Source organism: Rutilus rutilus (genome assembly GCF_951802725.1).
Source record: "Rutilus rutilus genome assembly, chromosome: 5".
Classification (NCBI taxonomy): Eukaryota; Metazoa; Chordata; class Actinopteri; order Cypriniformes; family Leuciscidae; genus Rutilus; species Rutilus rutilus.
Genome location: NC_140213.1, coordinates 5,749,171 through 5,776,516, shown reverse-complemented (window position 1 = coordinate 5,776,516; position 27,346 = coordinate 5,749,171). Strand labels below are relative to the sequence as shown.

The window sequence follows — 27,346 nt, the reverse complement described above, 5'->3', positions numbered from 1 at the left end:
TTGCTTAGGCCTTCGGCACCAAGCTCGGATAAGCGTGGCAGATGCAAGCTGTAAAGACTGTCCCAGGGCCGTGCTGGTGTGGAGCAGAGCGGTCTCTGACAGAATGAGAGATTGCACCAGCTAGTTCAGATGAGCCTACTGGAGATCACTTTGTTTTGAAGGGCTGTGAAGAGGAGGGGAATGCACTGTGATTCATGCTCCCCTAATGGAAAGCTCTCAGTGCCATGGAGTACACACTTTAGTACAACACACTTACACTTTTTCATCCACACACAAAAAAAAAAAAACCTCTTCTTGTCCCCCCCGAGAAAGTAGAAGAATAGGGGAACCATTGGTGAAAATGCTGCCGGCCTGATCTTATGACACCCTGTTATAGGTTATACCTTCTGAAAATAGGTAGTGGCCCGCTGGGATTTGGCTGCTGCTGTAATCCTTTATCATAATTTGATGAAATTTTGCACCGTTAGCCTGAAATGCATCTCTGATCAAATTATAGTTCAAACAGAGTGTCTTATGCAAATGTCTTCGAAAAAAGAGACAGAAGCAGATGCCTTTCTAGCCGTTCCAGGTCAATTTATGGGGCTTTCAGCCGTGACTTAGTGGAAGGAGTGTTCCCTCCTCTTTCTCTCACATAATTGAAGAACAAACTCCTCGAAGCGTTTGACTGGCATATGATCTCTCAGAGAGTTTTCGAACTTGAACTCAGACTCCTTCAAAGCGGAATGAACTCGGCCATCTCGGGTGATAGTCTGAGTCGAGGGGTCAAGGCTTGGCTAATTAGCTTTGACAGTCTGGCTGATGCCGTGACTAATTATGAGGTTAAAAGTATCTTTTAAAAAATGCCTTCCTTCAGTTTTATGCAAAAAGGTTACATGAAATTGACAAAATCACACCAGCAATATATGCGTAATGGTTTTTACGCATTTGGAAAACACATTATCCTTTGTGTTGCTAATGCCTTTCCATGTAGCAGCTGCGCCACAGAAACACATATTACTGTTGTATAATCATATTATCCCTATTAATTTATTAATAATAGTAATAATAATTTATTTTATTTTATTTAGCTTTATTTATTTTATAGTCAATAATAAAAACAACAAATTGTTTATAAAAAAAAGTTGTACAATAATATTAATACATTAAATAGGGCTAATTAAACATTTAAATAATTTATATACCAATAAAAACAATTTAAAAATAACAGCAAATACAACAACATATATATGGTCAGATATAAGGTCAGAACCCGTAAAAGTGCATAGAAATGTTGGTTATTTTCTACTTGGCTCATGCTGTAGTGTCTATTTTAGCACTGATATATGATTTTTTTCATTAGAAAACATATCACACCCAGTTCTCAGTAATGTATCCTCAAACACAAGGTGGCATCCAAAAAAGCTTTCATATCTGGTTTTCCTGCTAATGCTAACTGGCTCCTCTGAGATCCAGCAAAATCCTTCAACATCTGAGCTGAAGTAAGTGTGTGTGTGTGTGTGTTATTGATGTGTAGTGTTGAAAGTGAGTTAGAGATGCTGTTTGTAAATGAGAGATGACAGTGTGAGACATGACAGCTCCCCCTCGGTTTTTATCCTGTTCGCATTTTTATGCGCAAACAGGTTCATGAATAATGCAAAGACAGGTTAAATGATGTCACAGATGCAGAATAAGCTCAGTGTTTGTTATTAAAATGCATGTGCTGTTTCCGTGACCGTGGGTGTGTTTACTGTGAGGGGAAGTGAGTGCGTGAAGCCTCGTACTATTTTGTGGGCAATGAAACTGGGAGACATATAGGCCTATGCCTTGGTTGGCTAGAGAGATTGAGAATATTTAAAGAGGCGAGTTAGTCTCAGCAGCCAGAGAAGTAGCGTCTAAGCAGATAGATAGATAGTCATACCCAAAATCTGGGTGAAAATAATATTTGCAGCTTCCCGTTCCCCTGCTCACAACACAACCTGCTTTCTATTTTCCTATAGTTGAAAGGCCAGACTGCTTGCGCAAACCCCCAGATTCAAGACACTGTTGTTATGTAGGAGCGGTTTCAGCTTTTCTTTGTGGAAAATGAATACATAAAGATATAGATTAAGATCTGCTCAGGTAGAGATGGAAAGTCACATGACCTTCAAGACTGCAGACTCATTCTTATACAATAGTCTTTTTAAACAGCTTGTGAATGTATGTATTGACTTTTGCTGTGAAGCCCATGTAGTCTGATTGGATCTTGCACCACACCATCTGGGACCAGAACAAAAGAAATTCCTCTTAAGTGGTCATGATTAATTCTCAGAAGGTCACAGCAGACGTCCAGCAGTGCCACAGCATCGGACGTGATGTGTGTGCGCCTTTCCAAAGCCTCCACAGCCACAGTCAGAGGTCGCATTAACTTAAAATTTTCCGTCATTGGCGGCATTTTTTTAGCACTGGCGGAAAAATCTGAAAGCCGTCCGTCATTTTGCCAGATACACCGAGGGTGATCTGATTGTAACTTGTAACTGTTATTCTCACCCCTGTCCACTTGGTGGCGAGTGCGCTCTTGCTGACTATCAAGAATGGCTTTTCTGAATTACGTGACATTGTTTACAAGCTTTTTTACAGTCTATGTTTTATTGACGTATTTCTGCGTATGAGAGCGATTGCATGAGAGACATGATACGGATTTCGGTAAGCTGGACTGTATCTTTCATGTTTATTTCGTTCTGTAACTTAGTAAAGAGGAAGGGAGGGTCGCGTTCACTCGCACTTCGCTTGAACTGAGGCACTATAGTGATCTCTCGCGCCACATTAAAGAGCGCCAAAACGGCATTTATTGTTTGAATTGATAGAATTTGAAAGCTGAGACTTTTTTCATATCAAAAGTAACAAAGCACAAAGCTTATTGCGATTTATTGGACAAATATTCATGATGAAACCTGAAAAGTGACCCACAGTCTCTGTTTATAATGCACAATCTAGCCTATTTGTCTTGTAAGTTCGTGAATGAAAATTAAAATGTGAACAAAAACAGAGCCTATGAAATGGCTTATTATCATTAAAATATGAAAATTAGATTGACTATGGAGTTAATATTGTGCCATAAAAAATGGCACAATATTTTTTCAAACAAACTCGATCTGCTTTGCAAAGGAAAACTCGACTCCCAAACAAACAGAAAGCAATGCAAGTACAAAGGTAAATTTGAGCGAAAATGCAGTGGAGTAACAAATATGTATTGTGTTTTACAAATATAAATAAATGAGCCTAGATAATATTTCACAGATAAATACAAACCATCCTACAAATTGCATGTAACCTTTGAACAAATACCAAATCTAGTGCATACAAATGCATATCTGTCTGTTATGATTGTGAGACACTTGGCTTTTTATGAGATCTCGGCTCGATTTTCTCACAAATGTGTCCAGGCAGATTTTCTCACAAATGCAGTTGAGCAACTTCCTCTTCTAAAACAGTAGATGGCGCTAAAATAGGGGATTAATTTAGCGCTAGTCTCCCCGTAGAAGCACTGATTTGAAACTTGCCTTTGCCAGAGCTGAGGAAAATGACCGGTGAACGGATGTGTTTCTGTCTTACTTTATCTATAATTAACCTTTTTAAGGTTTTCTTTTGCAAAATGTTATTACATATCTAGACAGAAATCCACATTAGCACTCTCTCTAGGATAGGGGAATCTATAAACTGAAAGCTCTGCCATCATATGTTGCACCTTCGACATTTCTGTAACAACATCGAAAGCTCAGCCAAGATGGATGAACAGTTGATCATAGCTGTACAGGATGGGTTTTTTATTTCTCATCTCCACAAATATGAAAGGCTGAAAATCCATTTATCCTTTGCTGAAACTTTGTCTTCATGGAGTTTGCCACACGCTTTTTTAGATGCAACATGTGAACGGCCCCTAAAATAGCATGGTGTGCTTTTGTTAAAGAAGTTGCAACTTACACTTTGGAACTTGATTTTGTCCATGGGAAATTGATTAAATTAGATGGTTGTGGTTTGCTATTGGTCGATCTCATGTGAGTGACAGGTTGTCCCGCCCTCGTGCCAATAAACACATCATCAGAGAAGAGATGTAGCTGCAAGAGGAAGTTATTTATATTAAAGATTATGAAAAAAGTAATGATGTGCACGGATAAATCATTTGAAACGAACACTGCAATATCCCATTAATAAATACTATTTTTCCATTAGGATTTCATGGTGACTTTAAAACTATTGGTTAGGTTTAGTGTAGGTGTATGTTATTTTCAAACACGATATAGAATTTACCTTTACATTTCCAAAATGCCACGATATATACAACAAAAATATATAATTAAATGTTGCAGATAAAACTGAGTGCAACTTACTGGACTTTAAAAGAGTTGCGAAATATGCAAGAAGCAACGTAATATCATTTCGCAGAAAGGGTGGCGTTGGCACTGTTTTGCAGTTATTGATACGATGACTGTTCTGACCTTTAATCCCCCAGCAATAAGGGTTAAAGGTCACATTTCGCTGATGAAAGGGATGTTGAGCTAATGGATGGCTTCACCACAGAAATTTCTCACACCCCTCAGCTACATGTGACCTTTAACCCTTTATTTGTGGGGCGTGAGAAGGTCAGAAGAATCATTGTGCCAATATATAATAACAGACACAAACGATCTCCATCTGTCATATTGAGCACATGCTCAGTGTTTTCATCTTCATCCCTGACAGGGTTTCATCTGGAAACTTCTGAGAATTTTAAAATCGCAAATTCCAGGCCTGGAAACTTTATAGAAAAATCATATATTGAATGTTTTTGTAATTATGCTCAGCTTGTAGATATTTCATCCACTCGTAACTGCACTTTGTATGGAAGCTTGTTTCTGCCACGGAATAAAACAATTTAAAAGATAATTGCGACTTTTGATCTCACAATTCTGACTTTTTTTTCGCACAATTGCGAGTTATAGAGTCCCCCCTCAGAATTGGACTTAATAACTCGCAATTAAGAGCTTATATCACACAATTGTGAGTTTATCACACAATTCTGACTTTGTAACTTGCAATTGCGAGTTTATATCGCGCAATTCTGAGATAAAAAGGCAGAACTGCGAGATGTAAACTCGCAATTGTGAGAAAAAAGTCAGAATTGTGAGATAAAAAGTCACTTTTTAATTGCTGCCAGAAACAAGCTTCCATAACTTTGTGAGTGAAGTTTCTGTAAAATAATTTTTTAGATATCCATACCCAGTAATCATGACTGGATAATTCATGGAATATTCTAGGAAGTGAGAACCCTGCACTGGCCAATCAGCTGCTGAGCTCTCATAATACCTCCCCCAACACCATGGCAACATGTTTGGTAACTATGGTCAACATTTCAAGAAGTGGCCTTCTTAATTAGCGTAATTAGCCCAATCAGTAAAAGACATAGGAATAAAGAGCACATTCTTTTCTTTATACCGAAGCTGTTTGCTCAATGAGACGTTTTCTCTCGTTTAAGAGAGAATAATAAGACTCTGGTGTGGACGTGTGGGTGTATGAAGAACTGATTAAGTTCACTCAGCAGAGTGCAGGCGGAGGTAAGATGCCGTCTATGTTATTTCAGTCATGTCTGAGGTCTCAGATACAGTCGCCGTTCGGGATGCCAGAAGCTGACGCTGCGTTTGTGTGAAACTCTATTTAGAAAAGCTGTCTGGAGCCGGAGATTGGGGTGACCGCAGGCCAAAGAGAGACAGCACTTAGTAAAATTTGCTAACCCGTAAGCCCACCTCTCCTGCGTCTCATCCTGCACTTGTCAGGACTAAATAAATTGTCGCTTTTCCATCAGCTTTATGTGTGTGTGTCAGTATCGATCATTTTCGCTCGCACCCACAACAACACCTCATAGTCCTCACGCTATATTCTGTTCCCATCAGCCACGGAGAGCGCAGGCAAAGCACAATGCCACTTGTTTTGGAGACTTTTTGACCTCTTGACCCGTGTAAATCCTCTGTGGTGGACTAGGTATTATATTTCTTGTTGTTTTGTAGTGGTCGTGTCAAAGCCGTCTGTCCTGACGGCGCTCGTGAGTTTGTTCACACTCAGAGAAGAGGATTAGGGAGTGTTTTTACTGCAGGTTGGCATTGTTAACATCGTTTCCTTCCTACATCACTCCGTGAGTCATAAAATGTGCCGGTGTCTGTATTCTGGGAGAGAGGAAGACTGATGAAGAGAAAGTTGGTGGATAAATTCAAATGGCAGATGTCATGCAGAGTGTTTTAGTGGATATAGTAGGGGACAACAGAGGAAACGCTCCAGATGATTCAGTTTTTATCCCTCACACGATGGCTAAACCAGAGCTTAGTCCTTAAATGCTAATCTCTGGGTTTCTACAGACATTATTTTTCAGTGAATTTGTCACAGAGATTGTGAAATTTTGTTCACAGGGATTAGAATATGCAGCTGTCGCAGACGTAAACTCGTATGCGCCGACGCATCGGGTAGGGCCAGTCATGTGCAATGCAGGCTGTGTGACATTTCAGGATTCATTTAGCATGCTGTGTTCTCTCCATTATGGTCTTACTATTTGTTAATCCCAAAATCAAAAGAGAAATGGTATTTTTATTACTTTTTTTATGGTGAATTTATGATCTTCTTTTTTTGTATTACGTAACAAGAATTGGATGTGTAGATGTGATCTGTTATTTAAAATAGATTTTAGCTTAAAATTATATTTTTGCATAATTTTTTCCTAAATTTCTATTGTTTATGGGTTCCGTTTTAATGGTTTAATTAAAAATGAATAATAAAAAAAAACGCCTAACTTTGATCTAAAACATTTTTATTAATCTTTTCAAATGTAACAATTATATTAAAACATTAAACTAAAATGTGTGATAAATTGTATTATTATCACTTTGAGAATTACATTCTATTCTACAAGAGTTATATATTTCTGTCACAATTTCTTCTAGTAAAACTAAACTTTTAGTTCGGCGGGTTGTAGAATAATCGTGGGATCATTTAAATCACAAATCATTTATACATCAGGATACTATTTGCACTGTATATAACTTAAAATAAAAATAATTGCATTACAGTAATATTTAATGAGAATCTAATTATATAATTATCATTGAAAATAATAAAACATTGTAAATCTTTGAGAGTATTGAGTACAAAAAGTACAAAAAACTCTGTTATGATAATGCAGGGGTTTTTTTGTGTGTGTGCAAAGTTATGAAAATAGTCACAATGCAAAAAAAAAAATGTATTTTCCTAAAAGTGGGTTTTATTTTCTTAATTAGATGTTTGGGTAAAATATGACCTGGGCATGTTTTCATTAGTTTTACTCACTAAATGTACAAATAAAAAGTAACCAAAAGGGCCAAAAAAGGGACATATTTATGTAGCCACTGTGTACTGTATAAGGTGAAGTGATTAATCAGTTGTAGTGTGTGTGTGTGTGTGTGTGTGTGTGTGTGTGTGTGTGTGTATGTGTGTGTGTGTGTGTGTGTGTATGTGGCTTAAACAGTTGTTAGAGAAACCCAATGCCCCCCCCCCATCCCATGTAAAGGACTCCCCTTGGTGTGATAGATTAGTAGTGTCTCACTCCATGGTGTCTTGGTTTACCGTCACACCTCCCAGTTCCACCCCCCAGGCTTCTCCAGTGACCTTTACTTCCTTAATGAGGAGAAAACACGAGGTGTAATCCTGAGTACAACTGCAGAAAGCTTGAGGAAGTTTATTGTCAAAGAAGAATGACCATGACTCTGATAGTAACAATAAAAATATTGGTGAATTAATAAATATCAATGCATGGTGCGACCTGATGTCTCAACTGTGATTGGATTGGATTGTTTGGTAGATTGGATTAATAGTACTGGCTAATATTTTGACTCTGTTTATACTATGTTTTGGTGAACGATTATGTGTTGTCTGCTTGTAACATTGTAACTTGGTGCAAGTTTGACACTAAACATTCAAAGTGCAGACAATGATTACCAGACAATTCACATGATGTATGCAATGTTTGCATTGCATTGACAGGTACAAGTTCACACATAAGTAATTTTAACATGTGTGCAAAAACATGATGTATGAAACTATCAAACTTTATGGTAACACTTCACTTTAAGATGGCACAGTTACTCATGTTACTTACTATAGTAATAAGAGTAAATGATGCATAATCACAAGTAACTAACCCTAAACAAACCACAACCCTAACTCAATAGTAAGTGCATATAGTTAATTAATGTTACTCAGTACTTATTTGTCTAATTACACTGTAATAACAACACCTTCAAATAAAGGGTTACACTTTATTTTAAGGTGTCATTGTTACAGTGTAATTATATATTTAAGTACTGAGTAATATTAAGCAACTACATGTACTTACTATAGGGTTAGGATAGGATTAGGATTTGGTTGAGGGTTAGTTGCATGTAATTATGCATAATTACTGTTATTACTATGGTAAGTACATGTAACATACAAGGACACTGTAAAATAAAGTGTTACCAAATAAAGTGTAACCAACTTTATTAAGCCATCTTTAATGCTTCTTTTATTTTGTTGTTGTTATTATTAGCATTATTAACTGAGTTTTAATTGATTATAAATCAAATATTTACATTTATGCATTTGGCAGACGCTTTTATCCAAAGCGACTTACATTGCATTTCAAGGTACACATTTACATTCTTATCAGTTCTTGCATTCGCTGGGAATCGAATCCATGACCTTGGCGTTGCAAGCGCCAACGCTCTACTGTTTGCTGTTAGAGCTAGCAGGAAATATTCTTTATTAATAAGATAAATAATAAATGAAAAAAATATTATGTTGTTTTTAATGTTTTTTAGTATGGACAGAACCCATAAGGGTACATGGGGATGGGAATAAAAAAGATTTTTCCTCCAATCTCATGTTTTTTCCATCACTCTTAGGGGCTCCATAGATATGTTGTTTCACGTTATCATTGTGAAACGATATATGTACAACTTTAATATGGGCCTTTAGATTAATGTATGCTGATGGACTGCAAAATAAAACCAGGAACATTTTGATTTCATAACTTTATCCAGGTTGTTCTTTTCTGATAACAAATGTACAGTAAGGGCCAAAAATCATGTCAAGTCAAGTCAAGTATATTTATATAGCGCTTTTCACAATACATATTGTATCAAAGCAGCTTCACAGTATTAAATTAAAATAATACAACAAGGTTTGTTTCTAGTGGAATTTATTGATTGATAAAATCAAATTAAATAGCCCCAAAATATCCCCAACTGAGCAAGCCAAAGGCAACAGTGGCAAGGAACCGAAAAACTCCATCAAGTGACCTAATGGTGTCCTAAAACTCCATCAGGTGACCCAATGGAGAAAAAAAAAACCTTGGGAGAACCCAGGCTCAGTCGGGGGCCAGTTCTCCTCTGGCATTTATGAACTAGAGGCCGGATTGTAGTTTGAACTATAAGATTAAAAATATTATATGAATGCCTGGCTGAAGAGATGCGACTTTAATCTAGTTTTAAACTGGGAGAGCGAGTCTGAGCAACGAACAGTATCAGGAAGACTATTCCAGAGTTTTGGGGCTAAATGTGAAAATGTGAACCCTCCTTTGGTGGTTCTGGATATCCTAGGTATGACCAAAAGCCTGGCCTAGGAAAATGTACATCATCACCGTTCAACCTTTATTCAAATATTATTCAAAATTGGTAAAGGTTTTGTGAGCATATTGCGTAGCTGTGCTCAAGAGTCAATTGTTTTATTTGTAACAACAAAATGATACATGCCAAATTGTGCAGACATGACAAAAACAAGAGCGAACCAGTGAAATATTAATAACTGTTGTAGTCAATGAATGCTTTTTCCTGTGAGCCTTTTGTTTTTTATGCATTTTTGTGTGTGTGTGCATAGTATAAAACCTGTAACTGTATCCCAGACAGCAACATAGTGTCGGCCCACATCTGGCATAGGCGTTGAATCCACATGTACCAGATGTGGCCCAGATCTTTTTTCCCCCCTCAAACAATTTGACCAGATAAACACCTAAACCAAATTTAGTACTTTGTTCTTCCCTCAAATTTGAAATATTTTCCCAATATTTTGATGGTTTAATTGAACTCGTAGGGTCATTAAAAACAATTATCCCCTCTGGACTTCACTTCTTGTCACTACTGTATATTCCAACCTTCTCTGGAAGCGTGTCAGTCATTGTAATCACAATTCTCTTAGATATACTGATTACAGCGTAGAGATGATGTGTTTGATTAAGAGACTCTCCAGCCCATCTGCTGCGATAAGAGCTTCTAATGAGAGCCTGTAGAAATCTGAATGACAAAACAAGCCAGTTCATTGTCTGATAAGAATGCTTGATTACACCGGCTCGCGTCGTCTGTCTGTTCTGCAGGATCGTGTCGCTGGTCAGAGGAGAGGCAAAGCTTCCCAGACTCCTGCATTCCTGCACAACCCATCTTTTGTCATGCAGCAGCAGTTATTTGGAAGGTGACACCCTTCCCCCCTCTTTCTCCCAAGTACATGCCAGTCATCTTTCATTAAAGGAAGAGAGGGAGGAACGGAGGAGGAGTGAGAGTGAATGAGCCAGCGGAGGTCAGGACATTTAGTAAATCAGGTGTAGCAGAGGCTCACAAAGAAGGGTTTACTGTCATGGAGATGTCAGCAGCAGCGAAGTAACTTTAAAAGCAATTACAATATAGTTTAGAGCAGAAAGAGAGATTTGGGGGGAAAGACAGAGCAAAGGAGCGAGGCTGAGAGATGCCTTTGATCCGCAAACCTGCCGTGGCATGCTAGCGGAGAGGTGGAGGGAAGGAGGGAAGGAGGGAGGAGTTTTGCTCTCCTTCCCTCTCAGACACACATGAACCCACACAGGTGGAGCAGTTCAAAGTTTGCCACTCGTGATTTATATCAGCTCGAAATCTCACGCATGTCGGGCACTGTAACTTCATTCAGCTGTCAGACCGTCGTCAAAGCGCGCCGGACAGAAGACGAGAAAGCGAGAGAGAGAGAGAGAGAGAGAGAGAGAGGGAGAGCTGGCCTTGGCGCTGAGCAGAGGTGAAGATAAGTGCGTTCTTTCAGCTCTATGAATGCAGGCTTTGTGTATGTGGCTCCTTTTTCTTACTCTGTTTTTCTCCCTGGTGATATGAGTCTGTCTTCTATTGTAGCATGAGGTATTGTCCCACTTTTTCTTCTTTCTCTCCACTGTGTAAAAGTTGCAGTGTTTTTATGGTGGGCAGATACTTTACTGCACTTTACAGGAAAGACGAGTGAAGAGTGAAGGTTGGTTTGGGGTTAGTTGATAGAATATACACCGGCTGTACAGTATCAAATCTCTCCAGTCTATGGAATGTCCCCATAAAACATGGAAACCCAATGTGTGTGTTTGTGTTTTTGTGTGTGTGTGTGCGCGCGCAATGGGTGTGTGGTGTTTGCTGAGGTGAAGTCCTTTATGTGTGTGTGAGGGGGGTGGGGTTGCACTTTAGGGAGAGTATTATTAGATACATTTCACAGAGAATATATAAAGTTTGGAATCATTCAAAAACATTTTTTTAAATGTTTTTATGCTCACCAAGACCAAGGTAAAAATAGTAATATTGTGAAATAGTATTACAGTTTAAAATAACTGTTTTCTATTTTAATATAATTGAAAAGGTATTTTAGTCTTGTGATCAAAGCTGTATTTTTAGCATCATTACTCCAGTCTTCAGTGTCACATGATCCTTCAGAAATCATTCTTATATGCTGATTTGGTGCATCAAGAAACATTAAATTACATTTATTTTTTAAATATTGAAACAGAAAACAGTTCTCTTGAATTGTCATAATATTTGACAATATTTTTGATCATATAAATGCAGTCTAGGTGAGCAGAGGAGACTTCCGTCTAAAGCACTAAACATCTTGTCTTGTCTATGGGAAGTCCCCATAAAACATGAAAACACAACGTCTCTCTCTCTCTCTCTCTCTCTCTCTCTCTCTCTCTCTCTCTGTGTGTGTGTGTGTGTGTGTGTGTGTAATGACTTGGTCAAGAAAGTAGGTTAGTCCCTGTCAGCCTGTGTGACCATTTGAATGGAAAAAGTTTTAGACAATGGCTTAATGATTTACATTTTAATTATCTTTAGCTGTGTGGACTTTTGTCATGTGACTTCACTGTCTCGTTTTACTTAAAAAGAGGTTTGAGGTCAGCCTGGATTTCCTCACTGAGATTGTAATGCAAATAACTTTTATCACTTTAGATTTACTTCTTCTGAACTTAGAGTTGACCTCTCTCATCTGTTGTTTTGTAGTTAAATACATTTTACAATAAAAAAGAGCTTTTTGTAGAAAGCTGTTTGCTGATGAACCCTTCAGAGTTGATCAATGTTCCGTTCTAGGATTTCTGATGTTGCTTCAATGCAGGCAACAACAACAAAGAAAGAAAGTAAATGAATATAAATGATTGATTGGACATCTCTACCTGGAGTCATTGATTGTCAGTGTGGAACTGAAGCGGAGAGGAATATGCAGTGCTGATCAATTTTTGAGACAAGGGCCGTATCCTTGAACAGTGCAGAGATTAGAATTTTACAGCGGCTCCAAACACAGTCGCAAAAATAATGTGTTTCCAAACATACTGAAGCCCACAGAGGTTGTGCATTATTATGTCTTGTTTTCTTAAGAAAATAAGAAAGAGATGTCATACAAAAACATAACAAATCTTGAGCAAACCATGAATAACATGAAGAAAAAAATACACAGCTTCTCACAACTAACTAGTTGTAGACAAAACATGGCACAGTAGACTAAATATCAATATTCGACATCATTTTAGAGAAAAAAAAAAAACTTTAAGGGTATCTAAGCTAAGCTAAGCTAAGCTAAGCTGTGGTCTAAGATTCCTCTGTCTGCTAGCTCTGAGTGGATTATTGTTATTATTATTATTATTATTAATAATGGGTTTGTAGACAGATCTAGGTGCTCGCTTCAAGTGTAGACTGGCCGCTTAAAAACGGGGAGGAAAACGCCCAATTTAAGTGTTTTAAATGCATTGTTCATAACATAATTTATGCTTTTATATATTAAAGCTTAAAAAAAGTACAGTATTGTTATTTCAACAGCATTTTTAAATAGCATTTTACTACACACAAAAGTTAATTACTAATTAGTCACAGCTCACTAACATTTCCGTTAGTAATATGCGTGTGTGTGTGTGTGTCTGTGGGTGTGTAAATCATACATAAATGAATATATGTATATTATATAATATAAAATATATAATTTAAAAATCAGCTCCGCAGGATTGATGGGTTTGAGAAGCTCTGCTACACCGATGCACGACTGAAGCAAGTCTTTTTAAAGTACTGGTTGTCTCATGGATGGCAGCTCTCTCTTTCTCATTATCATCTATCACTCTGTCTGTATCTGTATCTCTCTCTTACGCTCACACACACAAACATATGATTGAGGCTTTGTGGTTTTTTTTTTTCTTTAAGACACTAAGAGATAGAAGCTGATTTGGTTTCCTGGCTTGGAAGAGAGAAAGATTAGCCGGATTTCAGGCCTCAAAGGGACAACGGCAGCATGCGAGGAGATATTAAGTGGAAAGAGGGATTGAATAAGGGAGGGAGAGAGCAGTGTTTTTGAAGATTAGCCCCCTAATGCACCGGGTATCAGACTGGGGGACGGACTCACACACTGAGTTTTTATGAGTGATATCCCACGATCCCTTGCTGCAAAGCCACTGGAGAGAAGTTCTTAATGGTTGTCAGTTCTTCTCTGGTGGCTTAAAGATGGAAAGAGACATTTCAAACCTGGGTCTGTGCGGTTCATTCTTCAAACCTCTGAAGTTCACACATGCCTAGAGATTCTCTGTTGTTAGTTCGGGGGAACTAATGATCAGACGCTTCCTTGTGTCTGTTTTGTGGTGTTGTATTAAGCCACATCCAACAAATCTGTTCTCACAGAGAGGTGGCAATAAGAATATAAACACAAATAACCGGTCCAGCACATTCTCTCAGTGTGCTGTCAGCTGCCTTCAAACCAAAATGAAACCTCTTTGATAGAAACGCTCTGCATAGGCTTCAACTCACTTAAGGGCCTTTGTGTTCAAAAACAGCTTGTTGGAGTTCCACTGAATCGAATAATATACAATGGTTTAACTCTTCTTTTAGCACAGCTTCTTAGCAATGGAAAATGCAGTACGCTAAGCTGTCGAAGACGATTGTCTATCATGTGTTTAAATCCACAAACAGTTGGGAAAAAATAGGTTTGCATGCCATAACACTAATACTTAACATGTTGCTAGTATGCTGCTAGCAAACATCACACTAATCAAATAAGAATAACGTTTTGTGAAATATTGCACAGTAGATGATTATTGATATTTTGCAGCATTCAGTAAAATAATATTTTTTTATTCCGGCTGCCATCATGATAATTTTCACTGAGCTCATTGCAAGCCATTTTGGGATTGTCATTTCACATTTTGTGAATATAGCAGCATTATCCTGTACAGTATCAAAAATGGATATTTTGAGCAATGTTAAATTATTAATGTTTTTTTTTGTTTTTTTAAGTGACTGTTGGCAAATATGATCTAAATGCATCACCAAATAAATATCCAATGTCGACCAATACCAATACTATTAAAAAATCTCTAATGTTAGCCAAACAACTGATACGATGCAGATATATCGGGCATCCCTTTGAACAAGGGATCTTAGAAAGCAGTGCCTGTGATTCAATCGTGAGAAAAGCTCGCTAGTTAGATGCTGGAAATTCTGCCCGTAAAACACTGTGTGTGCAGAAAGTGCTGAAGTGATTGTGCTTTAATCAAAGAGATCGCATCCCTTGATTTGATTCCCTGATTATATTCACATTACAAAGTCCCTCCTTTAAAAGGGCAATGCTGTTGTGATTCCAGGTCTTCTCCACAGAGATCCCCTTCCATATTAAGGACATTATCATTCTGTGACTGACAGCCGCAGTGGAGCTGGTCCCACCTGTCCTGTCCACCAACAGAACATGAACATGACAAAGACAGAGTGGAATAGATTAATTAATTATCTTAATGTAGCATTTTAGTCAGTTGTCACAGGAACAATCCCACAGTAGCATGGGGTTACCGTAAACACTTAGCTCAAGGGCACAATGGTGATAGCTCACAGTGTAGCATGTGTACACTTCCATGTTCAAAATATTGAGTGATGCTGTGATTGAATGATTCAATGACAGTTGTTTCTTTATTGATTCAATCAGTATTTTTGAATGAATCATAAGAATGATTCAACAACTCCCTCATAAAAATGGTGGCTGCATCCAGAATCATATACTGTACTCAGTAGGTGCAACTTTTGAATGAGTAATTATTCATTGTGATCATTTTCATATGAATACGGTTGATTTTCCCTTTTTCCCATCAGTTTTATAGGAAAGTTTAGCTTTGGACTGAACTGTGATGTTGCCAAACCATACAGTATATCCATAATTGTCCTATACTCCATTGGATGCACACTTTGGAATCACATTGAAAGTTGTAGGTCAAATTGGTACTGTTTTAAGTTCAGACATACTACTCTTTTCACCTACTATACAATTTCAGATGCAGATTCGTTCCTGAATGAATCAGCGTTTTCAAACAAATTGGTTGAGTGAGTGATTCAAATGACTCACTTATAAAGATGGTTACTTGTCGCCACCCACAATATAACCTGTCGATGAGTCGGCACCACTAACACACATCTCCCAGACTGACCTTTTTTTTTGTAACAAACACAGACAAGCCTTTAAACTTCATATCAGCGCTCTTGGAATGCTGCTCGTGCCAGTCAGATTTGAGAAATTAATAATTGGACATTATACATATCTACATAATTATACTCTATACTATCTCCACTTCAAACTGTAAGAATGCTTTAAGTATTACCTTATAAACCGTGCAGTCCAACCCTGCTCTGTAAACACTATACAACAACATTTTATGTACAATGCATTTTCTACAAAATAAGCATCTAAATGGGTGTATAAAGGTATGCAAGCTCTTATAGGACTGTCCTTTTAACCATTCATTGAACTTCTATAGATTGATAAGTGTAATGTTGAGATAAGATGGTGTGCAACTGGATCAATACTGGAGTGCACTAAAAGGGGCTCACTGGTTTAATGTGTACTGCCTTATACTGCAGATGAGATGAGTATGTAGGCTATAAAAGCCAGCGGGGGCTGAGTGTTATGTATAGTATTTCACCTCCCTCCACTACACAACCTCAGTAATTCTTGTTTTACTAGGGCACCTGTCCCTGTAGAGAAGGCTTGTGAGGCTCGTTGCTTGTTCAGCTGAAGATCCTTATGAAAGCTGCCCGGCTAGCTCACCTTGACCCGGCTCTCTCCTTCTCTCTCGCTTGCTTTGTGTCCTTTTTTTCTTTCACTATCACTCTTTCTCTCTATTTTAATGGATTTGGGTGGAGGCCTTTCACCTCTCAAAAGTGTCATAAAGATCCTCTACAAAGTAACCTATTAAAAAAGCATCTTAAACTGCATAAACTGTTTGGAAAGATTGACTGAGCAGGACAAAATTTGCCTGAGGAGGCGTTTTAGTTTTCAGCCTGAGCAAGAATAGGCAGGTTTTGTAATATAAGACACAAAAATGAGAGTTAAAACCCAATGTGACCTCAACTTTAAAGCATTTGTGGCCATTCTACTCCCACAAGCAATAGAGACAAGCCCTGAGGTGATGCTGTGTCATCTGTGGTTTCTCCTTACTCGCTCTGTTCAGAGAATATTAATAAGCAGCAGATGAGAGATATGAGCAGAGAGATTTATGTGCTGCTGATCAGCCATGGAAAAGGCAGGTTTCAGCTTACCTGTGCCAATTCAAACAGAGGAGATGTTCTCTCCCTGCAGGGTCCTCCAAACAGGTGCCACATCCATTACACTTCGGTAAACAAGTCAGGGTATTTTCATCTACTGCGCATGAAGAGAAGAAGTTAGATGCAATAGGTAGATTAAAAAAGAAAGCATTCTGAACTTTTAGATTGGGATTGTCATGGAAAACCTGGAAATATCAGAGAGTTTTAAAGGTGAACTGTGTGTAATTTCTGTGCCACAAACAATATAGAGAAAATTATTTTAGAAAGTATTTTAACATAAAATACACACCTCTTTATGGAAAGTCATTGAAAAAAGGGTTAGACTTTATTTTGATGGTCCCCTTCATACATTCTGTTGACAAGTCTACTTATTAAACTCTTATTAGAGTATTAGGGTTCGTAGAATAAGTACTTGCAAAGTTACTCATAAGCCCTATTCGGACGGGGCTAGTTTAACATGGAGAGGTGGGGTAAAGTAATAATTACCAGAGCTTCAAAGTGATTTTAGTCCCGTCCGAATGTGCCGTCTCAGTAATCATTACGGACAATGTCAGTAAAGACTACGGTGACATTTACCTTCAGTAAAAAGGTCTGGAAAAATTACCTCGGGTAATACTAATCCTGTGCGAATAGACCCGCTGTAAATAAGTAAATATTTTGTCATTTCATGCTTAAAAGTAGTTTCCCGCGGTTTTTCAAGTATGGAGACGCTTGAAAAAGCATCCAGTTGCGTTCTAGACGCTGGGACGAGTCTGTGGCAAAACTCAAGTGTTTTCCACACACCATTCAGATCAGAAAGAAGATCGAAAGCACTTGTTAGAGGCACAAAACATCTTTTAGCGTTAGGTAAGTGCCTATTACCAACACAATCCAATCTGAAGTTAATTAATACATCGTTCAACCGGACATAACTGTTTTATATATATAAATATAGGTTATATGTGTTTGTGCACGTGATATCAGGAAGCAATGTAATACGCACATGACGACAGGAGAGTGACGGCGATGTGCAAATCGAGTTACCCCTCCCACTTCTGCTAGATTTACTGAGATATCTTATCCCGTGCGAATTGGGCATTAATATTACAGACGTCCTGTGGTAAAATTACATCACTCCATCTACCCTTGTAAAGTTAATCCCGTCCGAATAGGGCTGTAGTCAGTAGAATGTCTGTTGGGGGACCATCGCAATAAAGTGTTAGCAGATATTAAGCAGACAATCTACTAATACTCAAATGAGAGTTTGTTGAAATGTATGTGCAACGTTATCAGAATGTCTAAAGGAGACCATCAAAAATGTTGGTAAAAGTGTTACCAACAAAAGATGAATTGCATATCAATCTGTTCCGTTATGCTTTAGCTATTTTTGAACTGAAGAACACACCTAAGAAACGGGTCTGGTCGGAGTCGGATGAACCAGAAAACACTGATTAGTTGGCTAGTCACTAGATTTGTTTCCATCCAAAGTTGCGAAATTAACTTATCCTAAAAATTGGAATATCACATAAAACATTTGCGCATAAAGCACTGTTTCCATCCAATAAGTGGAATCAGGTTATACTTCCTGATAAACTACATATCACTAAGGAAAGTAGGAGAAGCTCAGCTGGGTTTACGGGGGTGAGAGGGTGTAATGATCTGGAGGGGTGCTCTGAGGACACCGGCTGCTGGCAGCAGTTGAAAGACATGCTTTAACTGCAAGGGGGCACATAGTGGGAACCTGGCCGTTTGGATTTACAAAACAGCTGACCTTTAGTGCTGGACGTCCACCACCAGGAGGCCCGTAAAGTCTGAACGGACAGGAGAGGAGGAGGAGAAGAAGAAGGGAGTCCAATGAGAGAAAGGTGTGTGTCCAATAACATCTTAATGATCTTTATGCAGATTGAATGAGAAAGAGCAGAGAATTGGCCATATGAGTTTACCTGTGATAATTCAGATTTGACTATTTTTATCAGAGCATTGCAGGACTAGAATCACCTTCTCTGAGCCCAGTGCTCCTTTGTCAATAGGAGTCAATGACAAATGGATGTCTGAAAGAAGTTTATCAGGCAAAATAAATCTAGTTTATAAGGCAAGTCAATTTGACACTTGGATGGATGAGCAGGATTAAAAGTGCTGTAAAATAGCCAATTAATGCCCACCTGCAAATGCTCACTCTATATTACCGTGCCAAGATGCCACATTGCTTGACAACAGCCAACAGCCGTCAGGCTAATTAACTACCATTTATTTAGATTTTTATCATAATTACATGCAATTATTTATCGAACATAGGTGTCTTTTATTAGATTGTTGTTGCTCGAGGCCCTGAGCATGTTCCAAATTTCTAGTCTTGGTGTTGATGTTGGTTTCATAAGTTGATACCATTTCCAGAAAAAATAGCAGTGTATTGAAAATGTCATGTGGTCTAACCAGCAAGTAAAAATGTACACTTTTGCTGGATATACATGTTAATCTTTATCATCAAATATATTTGTGAAGGTGAATATTAGTTTGTATGGGTCCCTGCAACGTCATTTTTGTTTTATGGTTTTCTTGTCACATGACAGCTATATAGATAAGAAATAATATATGCATTAATTAGACTATACTGGTCTAATGAAAATCATACCATACATTTAGGTCAGTAGTTGACATTGATTATACAAGATTTCTCATTTATTGTCTGTATGAATAACATTTAAATAAAGTAGTAGATAAGAGTCACGTAACTGACCCATGGAGATATTTGATGGTTGAACGAAAGAGTCACATTGCGTCATTGGTCAATCGTGGGTGACTTGAGTTATAGGTTATGTACGAATGAAGGAGACAGTCAGTAAATTTTTTCTAGTTAACCTCTTTGTATCCCTGTCAGTGTGCATTCTGTCTGTGTAATGAAGAGTAGTTTTTAGCGGTATTGTTGGTTTTGAAAAGGCTGCAGAATACATTCCAGAAACGGCTGCCTCTTTTCTGGGTTAATTGCTTGAGGTTACATTTCACAAGGCCCATTAATGAAGGCCGACTACGTGCCTTCAGGACTGCATTCTCTTTATAGAGACCCAAACAGTTCATGTATGCTTTATTCTAACTTATTTTTCTTCATTCAGATAGCTTTGACTCGAGACGAGTAGATTTGCTTACTGTGCTAGCACACAAAAACATTCCGCACACTCTCTGCTTCTCTCTTTTTTTTCCCCCCATCAGCCGCACACACTTGGCATCCATCGCTAAAGTTTTGAGAGAGTGTTTTCGCAGCCTTGGCAAGTGTGTGTGTGCGTGGGTGGTTGTAATCTGGTAACGAGCGTTGAAGAGCTCAGGATGGCCTTGAGTGTGCAAGAGTACCACACATAGAAGACGACAGACAGACAAACAAAGGCTGGTGTCAGCAGAGTCAGGTGACGGACATCATTTTGGTGACCACACACACACAAGCTCATAGGCAAACAATACACAGAAATAAACCAACATCCTCACTACAGACACTGCGACTCCAGTAAAAAGTGTTGTGCGCAATACAGAATAGCAGTTGACTATACATCCAAATAACGTTCTTGATGCTAGCGATCACTGATTAAAGGGTTAATTAATTCTGTCAGATCATTTCATCCTTCCCAAAAAAACACAGAGGGATTTCGGTTTGTGTTTAATTTTCAGGGATATTCTGGGGATATCTAATTTGATTTTATCAATAAATTCCACTAGAAACAAACCTTGTTGTATTATTTTAATTTAATACTGTGAAGCTGCTTTGATGCGATCTGTATTGTGAAAAGCGCATTACAAATATACTTGACTTGACTTGACTTGACTTAATTTTGTGGTAGTAATGAAGCATTGCTAGCATTTTATGAATCCTAAAACAACATTTTCACTATGTTTGCATAATTTGACAAATCAATTATAATTTTTGTCTGAACATTTGACCAAAGCAGTGGTTCTCATTCCCCAGTGCTCCACACTGCTTTGCACATTTCGTATGTCTCTCTTATCTAACATAACTGATTCAGGGTGAGTCATCATTATTTTTGGTCTGTTTCCCTAGAGAAGAAAGACTATTTTAAATATAGAGTTACATTTACAAGCTAAAACTTTTAGTAACATGTTCTATGAAGTCTGTATTTCAAATAATTTATATGGGTATTCCTAATGCATTATAATACATTCATAATGTCAGATAAAAAAAAAAAAAAAAAAACTTGTAATGCATTATGGGAACTATAATCCATAAGTGTATATAATGTTTGTTATAATTTATAAAACTCTCAGAAGTTAAAACCACAAATAGGTATGTATTAATGTTGTTAATTATTCATGAGATGATAATAATACCGTATATTTTTTATAAGGTATTATGCATGCATTATATAAATAAAGGATTGAACATGGATTCAATCTATACATCTATCCATCTGTCCATCTGTCTATCTGTCTGTCTTTATATCATTTTATATGATATATTATATCTATCTATTTCTAAATTATTTCTTTATGTATTTCTTTATTTGTTTTTTACTGTCAGCATCCAATCTTGTTTCCTACAGGCGTATGTCTAATTATACAGAAGCATGATTAATTAAGCTCATAATAAAACAAAGACGATTTTGTCTCTCTTACGGTTCTCCTTTCTCCCACTCCCTCTCCCTCTTTCTCTTTTTTTCTGTCGTTAATCTGCGTCTGCCGGGGTGATGGAGAGCCTCCCACGGCTCGCTCTTTAATTAAGAGCGGTGTAAACAACAATGGCTGTCGTGTAGCCCACGTGGCGTGAACACAGACATGAATGCGTGCCGTAAAGTGGCTTGCAGAGAGGCTTTCAGAGAGTTAGTCTGGACCAGCCAAAAGCCAGGAGTTTAGTTAGGCTGGAGGCCTGTCATGCTTTTAACGCAGACACAATGCTGAACGAGGAGGGGAAACAACATCGGATCGATATTTATTATTATACCAATATCTGCCATACTGGCACTTTTATATGGCGGCTGAATGCAATATAAATTTGTGTTTAGAAGCTTTGATGAAAGTCATTCCTGTGATGTATAATCAGATTTTCTGCACTGATTTTGGGAATAAATTCTGTGAAATGCTTTTGAATATGCTCAAATGTGCTGAAAGTATTACACTTTTATTGGTAGCTCAAGGCATAATTAACCTAAGAATTTAAAGGTGCAGTTTTTACGATAAAATGCTTTCTCCTATCTCACCTACTGTAATATGAAGAGACAAGTATAAACATGGCTTTCATAGATTTATTTACAAAAGTGTAAATACTGCAACTCTGTGGTGCTAAACTGAAATTCACTTCAACAACATCTGCTCACATATGTGAAGGCTACTATTGGATCATTGAGGATAAACATCATATTATGAGAATTTGCATTACTTTACGGAGAACTTACGACCTGCAAGCATGTTGGTCAACATCGGGCAGTGGTTGAACACCCGTCAGCTCATTTTTTACGGTGTGTTCCACACCGTCGGCACTAGTCACGTGTTCACGTGGCTTTTTAGCTGATGGAGCATGTTGAATCTGCGTTGGGCAGACTGATGAGAGTGAGACAGATCACTCTTATTGGCGGTTCAGGCTTAACGAACCAGTGCACGAGAAGAAAAGCGAATGTGATGATTGTACGTGCCGGTTGGACGTTGGCTATAGTCTTTGCAGTGTGTTCAAGGGCAACTTTTTGTCTGAGATGCATGCGATGCAATAGCTCAGTCAGCTTTTGCCTTCGCCAGTTCTGTGATGTGTATCATGGATGTTAGGGTTTGTTCACCCAGAAATGTAAGTTCTGTCATATGTTACTTACTCTCATGTCATTCCAAACCAGTGTAGCTTTAATATATTTTAATGTCCCTCAATTGAAAGTCTAACACCCAAAACTCATAAAAGATCGTAAAATAAATCAATGTGAATCAAGTAGGCTGTGTTCGAAATGCTATTCCCTACACTACTCCACTAATATAGTCCACTTGAAGGAGTGAATTCGGACACTGAGTGCGGACACTGGGTGTTTAATAATCATTTGAAACTTGGCAAACTGGCAGCTACAGTAGTAATGAAAAGATTTATCTTGAACTCTGTCATGAAAACTAGCATGTATAAACCTTAATTAAACAATGTAATAATCAATTAAACAAGGAATATATACCTGTATGATATCACTCTATACGCACGTTGGACCAAAAGTTTGGAAAATGGACGGATGGATGATTCAGCTGAGGGCGCCATCTTCTGGTCAGACGTGGGAATTCTTTCAACGTACAACCCTCACAGTGCATTATGGGTATTCTTTAGATGTTTAGCGTACATCGGTTGTACACTCGTTATTGCGATGTCTTGTGGGATTGAATGAGTGCACTCGATAACGTCCATTATGGTTTGGGACACCACTAAAAATGTCTGTCCCATCAAATAGTGCCCTATTTAAGAGTATCGGTGGGGATTTCGGACACAGTCCAAGTCTTCTGGAGAGACACAGTCACTTTATATAATGAACAGATTAAATTTAGGCTTTTTTTCACGTTGATCAACTCACATACATAGAGCACTCAAATATGGTACGATCTTTTTATAATAATTTAGGTAATATATATATATAGCCTAATATTTCATTAAAAAATATCTTAATTTGCCTTCCAAAGATGAACAAACACCTTATTTATTTGGAACGACATAAGGGCGGGTAAATGATGACAGAATTTTCATTTTCGGTTGAGCTATCCCTTTAAGAACAAATGGTGCAACCGAATAAAGTACAGAGTTAGCTACAAACTAGCTAGTCACCTACTTGGACTTCACATTGCAATTTTTGTAAGAACTAATATAAGAAATCCACAAAATGACAGACAAGCTTTCTTAGCTTACCAATTGCACCCCTGAAGGGCTGTCACATGTCAATGTCAGTGATATCTGTCAGGTAGTGGGGACATTTTATGCACGGTACTCCTTAAAATGAAGAAACCAACATGCAAGTGGCAGTGGATATATGTAGAGCTCTATGATTGACAGGTCAGATTCTGTCAAGGGCCTGTGCATTACTAAAAAATTACCTCTCTCTCTCTCTCCTCCAGAAGAAAGGATGCTGCAGGAGACCAGTGTGAGAGTAAGCCCAACCTGATCGCTCCATCCACTCCCCTGCCCAGTCCTCCACAATCCCAGGATGCTCTGCCCCTGCCGAGGGAAGCTGAAGCTGCTGGTGGTGTCTCTAAGTTTCGTCATCCTGTTCACCTGGCTTTACCTGCTCGTGGGGAACTCGGAAAGTGAGTATCAAAGCACTTATCATCAGATCTTTAGATTTCTGGAAAGAAACGCTCTCTATGACGCTCATTTTCTGTTTTCTGATGTAAAGGCTGGATCGACAAAGAGTTTTCCCCTTAAGCTGGGTTGACTTGGGTGTTGAGACTGTCAGTCAGTCTTATCTCAGCCTGTGTGCTAAAATCCTCATCTGATGGGTCTGTCATCCTCAGAGACGCACAATAACGCTGCGGAGTGCTGATAGCAGAACTGATCTGCAGCCAGATCTCAGAAAGCTAATCATTATAAAAGCTCCTTCTCTCGCTCTCGATCTGGCATGTGAACATATCTATCTCTATCTGCAATCATGAGAAAGGTCCCACGTATGCACACATTGGCCTACGCGGTGCACAGAAAGGGAGATTTCATGATCATTAGTATTCATAAAACTAAAAGAGTTTGAGAAGAGTTCATTCATTGAATGAATTCATTCATTCAAGACAGTAATTTCCTGAAAAAAAATAAAAAAATAAAATGCCAGATGTAATTAGCCACCATTTTGTGGGTCATTCTTTGAAACGAGTGCATTTGAAAGCAAGATTTTAAACATTCTTTTGAAGAATGCCTTGAAGTGTTAATAAAATGCACTGAATTGTGCCATATCAAGTTGAATTAATATTTAACCATAAGGTATGAGTGCCTGAAACCCCTTCAGCTGTGACTGTATTCACAATAAAAACATGGCCTGTACAAAAGTGGTACTTTTCAGAGAGGTGCAATAAGCACAATTTATGAAATATATTAAGAAAACACATTTTAATTTAAAGTTTTATCTAAATTCAAAAGTGGCATCCTTCCACTATAACAGGTACCTTGGACTACTGTACAAGTACAGTACTCCCTGTGATTTAAGTTAACATTTCAGTTATTTAAATGTGTAAGTGATGTAACGTTTGGCCCTCTAGCGGTTAAAAACAAAACTGCATGTATTTTGTGGAAGAACATTGTTTTGATTGTGCTTCGGCTCTGCGCGCAGAACAATATCTGTTCAATAAAATACCTTACTCTCCTGTTGAGTAATAAAAACGTCATCTCTGCGTCGCTTTTACAACATTTCAAATCCCTCAGTTCTCGCCATCTCCGAAAAGCCGATGTTGATTCTGGTTTTATTACGAGCTCAGTCACCTTCTCTTTTTGCAAGCAGAAGCTCCTCTGTTCTGCGTTTTTTAAAACTTCTGGAATCACAAAACAAATCGTGGTGCATTAATTTAATAGACATCAATAGTATGTCAAATATACACTCACCTAAAGGATTATTAGGAACACCTGTTCAATTTCTCATTAATGCAATTATCTAATCAACCAATAACATGGCAGTTGCTTCAATGCATTTAGGGGTGTGGTCCTGGTTAAGACAATCTCCTGAACTCCAAACTGAATGTCAGAATGGGAAAGAAAGGTGATTTAAGCAATTTTGAGCGTGGCATGGTTGTTGGTGCCAGACGGGCCGGTCTGAGTATTTCACAATCTGCTCAGTTACTGTGATTTTCACGCACAACCATTTCTAGGGTTTACAAAGAATGGTGTGAAAAGGGAAAAACATCCAGTATGCGGCAGTCCTGTGGGCGAAAATGCCTTGTTGATGCTAGAGGTCAGAGGAGAATGGGCCGACTGATTCAAGCTGATAGAAGAGCAACTTTGACTGAAATAACCACTCGTTACAACCGAGGTATGCAGCAAACCATTTGTGAAGCCACAACACGCACAACCTTGAGTCGGATGGGCTACAACAGCAGAAGACCCCACCGGGTACCACTCATCTCCACTACAAATAGGAAAAAGAGGCTACAATTTGCACGAGCTCACCAAAATTGGACAGTTGAAGACTGGAAAAATGTTGCCTGGTCTGATGAGTCTCGATTTCTGTTGAGACATTCAGATGGTAGAGTCAGAATTTGGCGTAAACAGAATGAGAACATGGATCCATCATGCCTTGTTACCACTGTGCAGGCTGGTGGTGGTGGTGTAATGGTGTGGGGGATGTTTTCTTGGCACACTTTAGGCCCCTTAGTGCCAATTGGGCATCGTTTAAATGCCACGGCCTACCTGAGCATTGTTTCTGACCATGTCCATCCCTTTATGACCACCATGTACCCATCCTCTGATGGCTACTTCCAGCAGGATAATGCACCATGTCACAAAGCTCGAATCATTTCAAATTGGTTTCTTGAACATGACAATGAGTTCACTGTACTAAAATGGCCCCCACAGTCACCAGATCTCAACCCAATAGAGCATCTTTGGGATGTGGTGGAACGGGAGCTTCGTGCCCTGGATGTGCATCCCACAAATCTCCATCAACTGCAAGATGCTATCCTAACAATATGGGCCAACATTTCTAAAGAATGCTTTCAGCACCTTGTTGAATCAATGCCACGTAGAATTAAGGCAGTTCTGAAGGCGAAAGGGGGTCAAACACAGTATTAGTATGGTGTTCCTAATAATCCTTTAGGTGAGTGTAGTGTTGGGGGGCAACAGCTGCACCTCATGGTGCTTTTTGGAAGCTGAAATTTATATTTATATTTATATTGATATATGATATTTAAAAAAAAAAAAGATATATAATCCTTTTCAATTATCAACTGCGTACTAAACAAAATCTTTGTAACAGGATTGACATTTTAAAAAGGATTTATTTACTTGCAGAGTTCACTTCCTGCCATTTTCCAGTTTTTTGAAATAGTACATTATTTTAATAAGAGGGTTTCGTATAATAACCTTATAATGATAGATTATATACTGTAGTTTTTGGAGTGCTCATAAAAGCATGAAATGGACTTTTCTCCGCCTGCTGCCTTTTGACACCACAGCTGATGGTGGTGAAGCGACTGTGTGTGTTATTGTGGTGTTGTCAGCCAATCACTTTCCTGCGGCTCTAGAGTCATTAATCACATGCCATTTACGGCTCAGGTGATTGGCTCAAAACAACCTGGTTGCAGAACTGAGGGCCCATAAGCAAAATGCAAATTCCATATCACATACTTCCAGGGTTTCTGTGCCCAACTGCCTGAGATGAATGTGAATGCTAATGGATAATGGAAAATGGATAATGGATGAAAGATGACATGGTTACACTAAGTAAGACCCAACTCTGGTTAACGGGGATGAGTGATCTGCACTCGCTTATACATGAGCGCAATGCAAGAAAATCCATCAAATTGTTCTGATAAATTCAATGCCTGTTACTTTGTTCTCCCTGATCACATCCAATTTTCTGCTACTTTAATCATTCCAGCAGAGAGCAATGTGTAGATTGAGATAC

General features: G+C 38.4%; 1 protein-coding gene across 7 annotated transcripts in view; it reads left to right on the top strand.

The window, feature by feature from the left end:
* Window positions 1-27,346, top strand: part of large2 (LARGE xylosyl- and glucuronyltransferase 2) — a 120,566-nt gene that overhangs the window by 79,874 nt on the left and 13,346 nt on the right. For 4 of the 7 annotated variants that reach the window (XM_084409099.1, XM_084409098.1, XM_084409102.1 and 1 more), the window contains one exon: window positions 23,862-24,050. In XM_084409099.1, the coding sequence (XP_084265225.1) occupies window positions 23,951-24,050 (100 nt within the window). In that variant the 5' untranslated portion in view covers window positions 23,862-23,950. Of the gene's footprint in view, window positions 1-10,403; window positions 10,459-10,820; window positions 11,026-23,861; window positions 24,051-27,346 lie in introns of those variants that run through there. The other 3 variants (XM_084409104.1, XM_084409103.1, XM_084409100.1) reach the window with 3 other exon arrangements.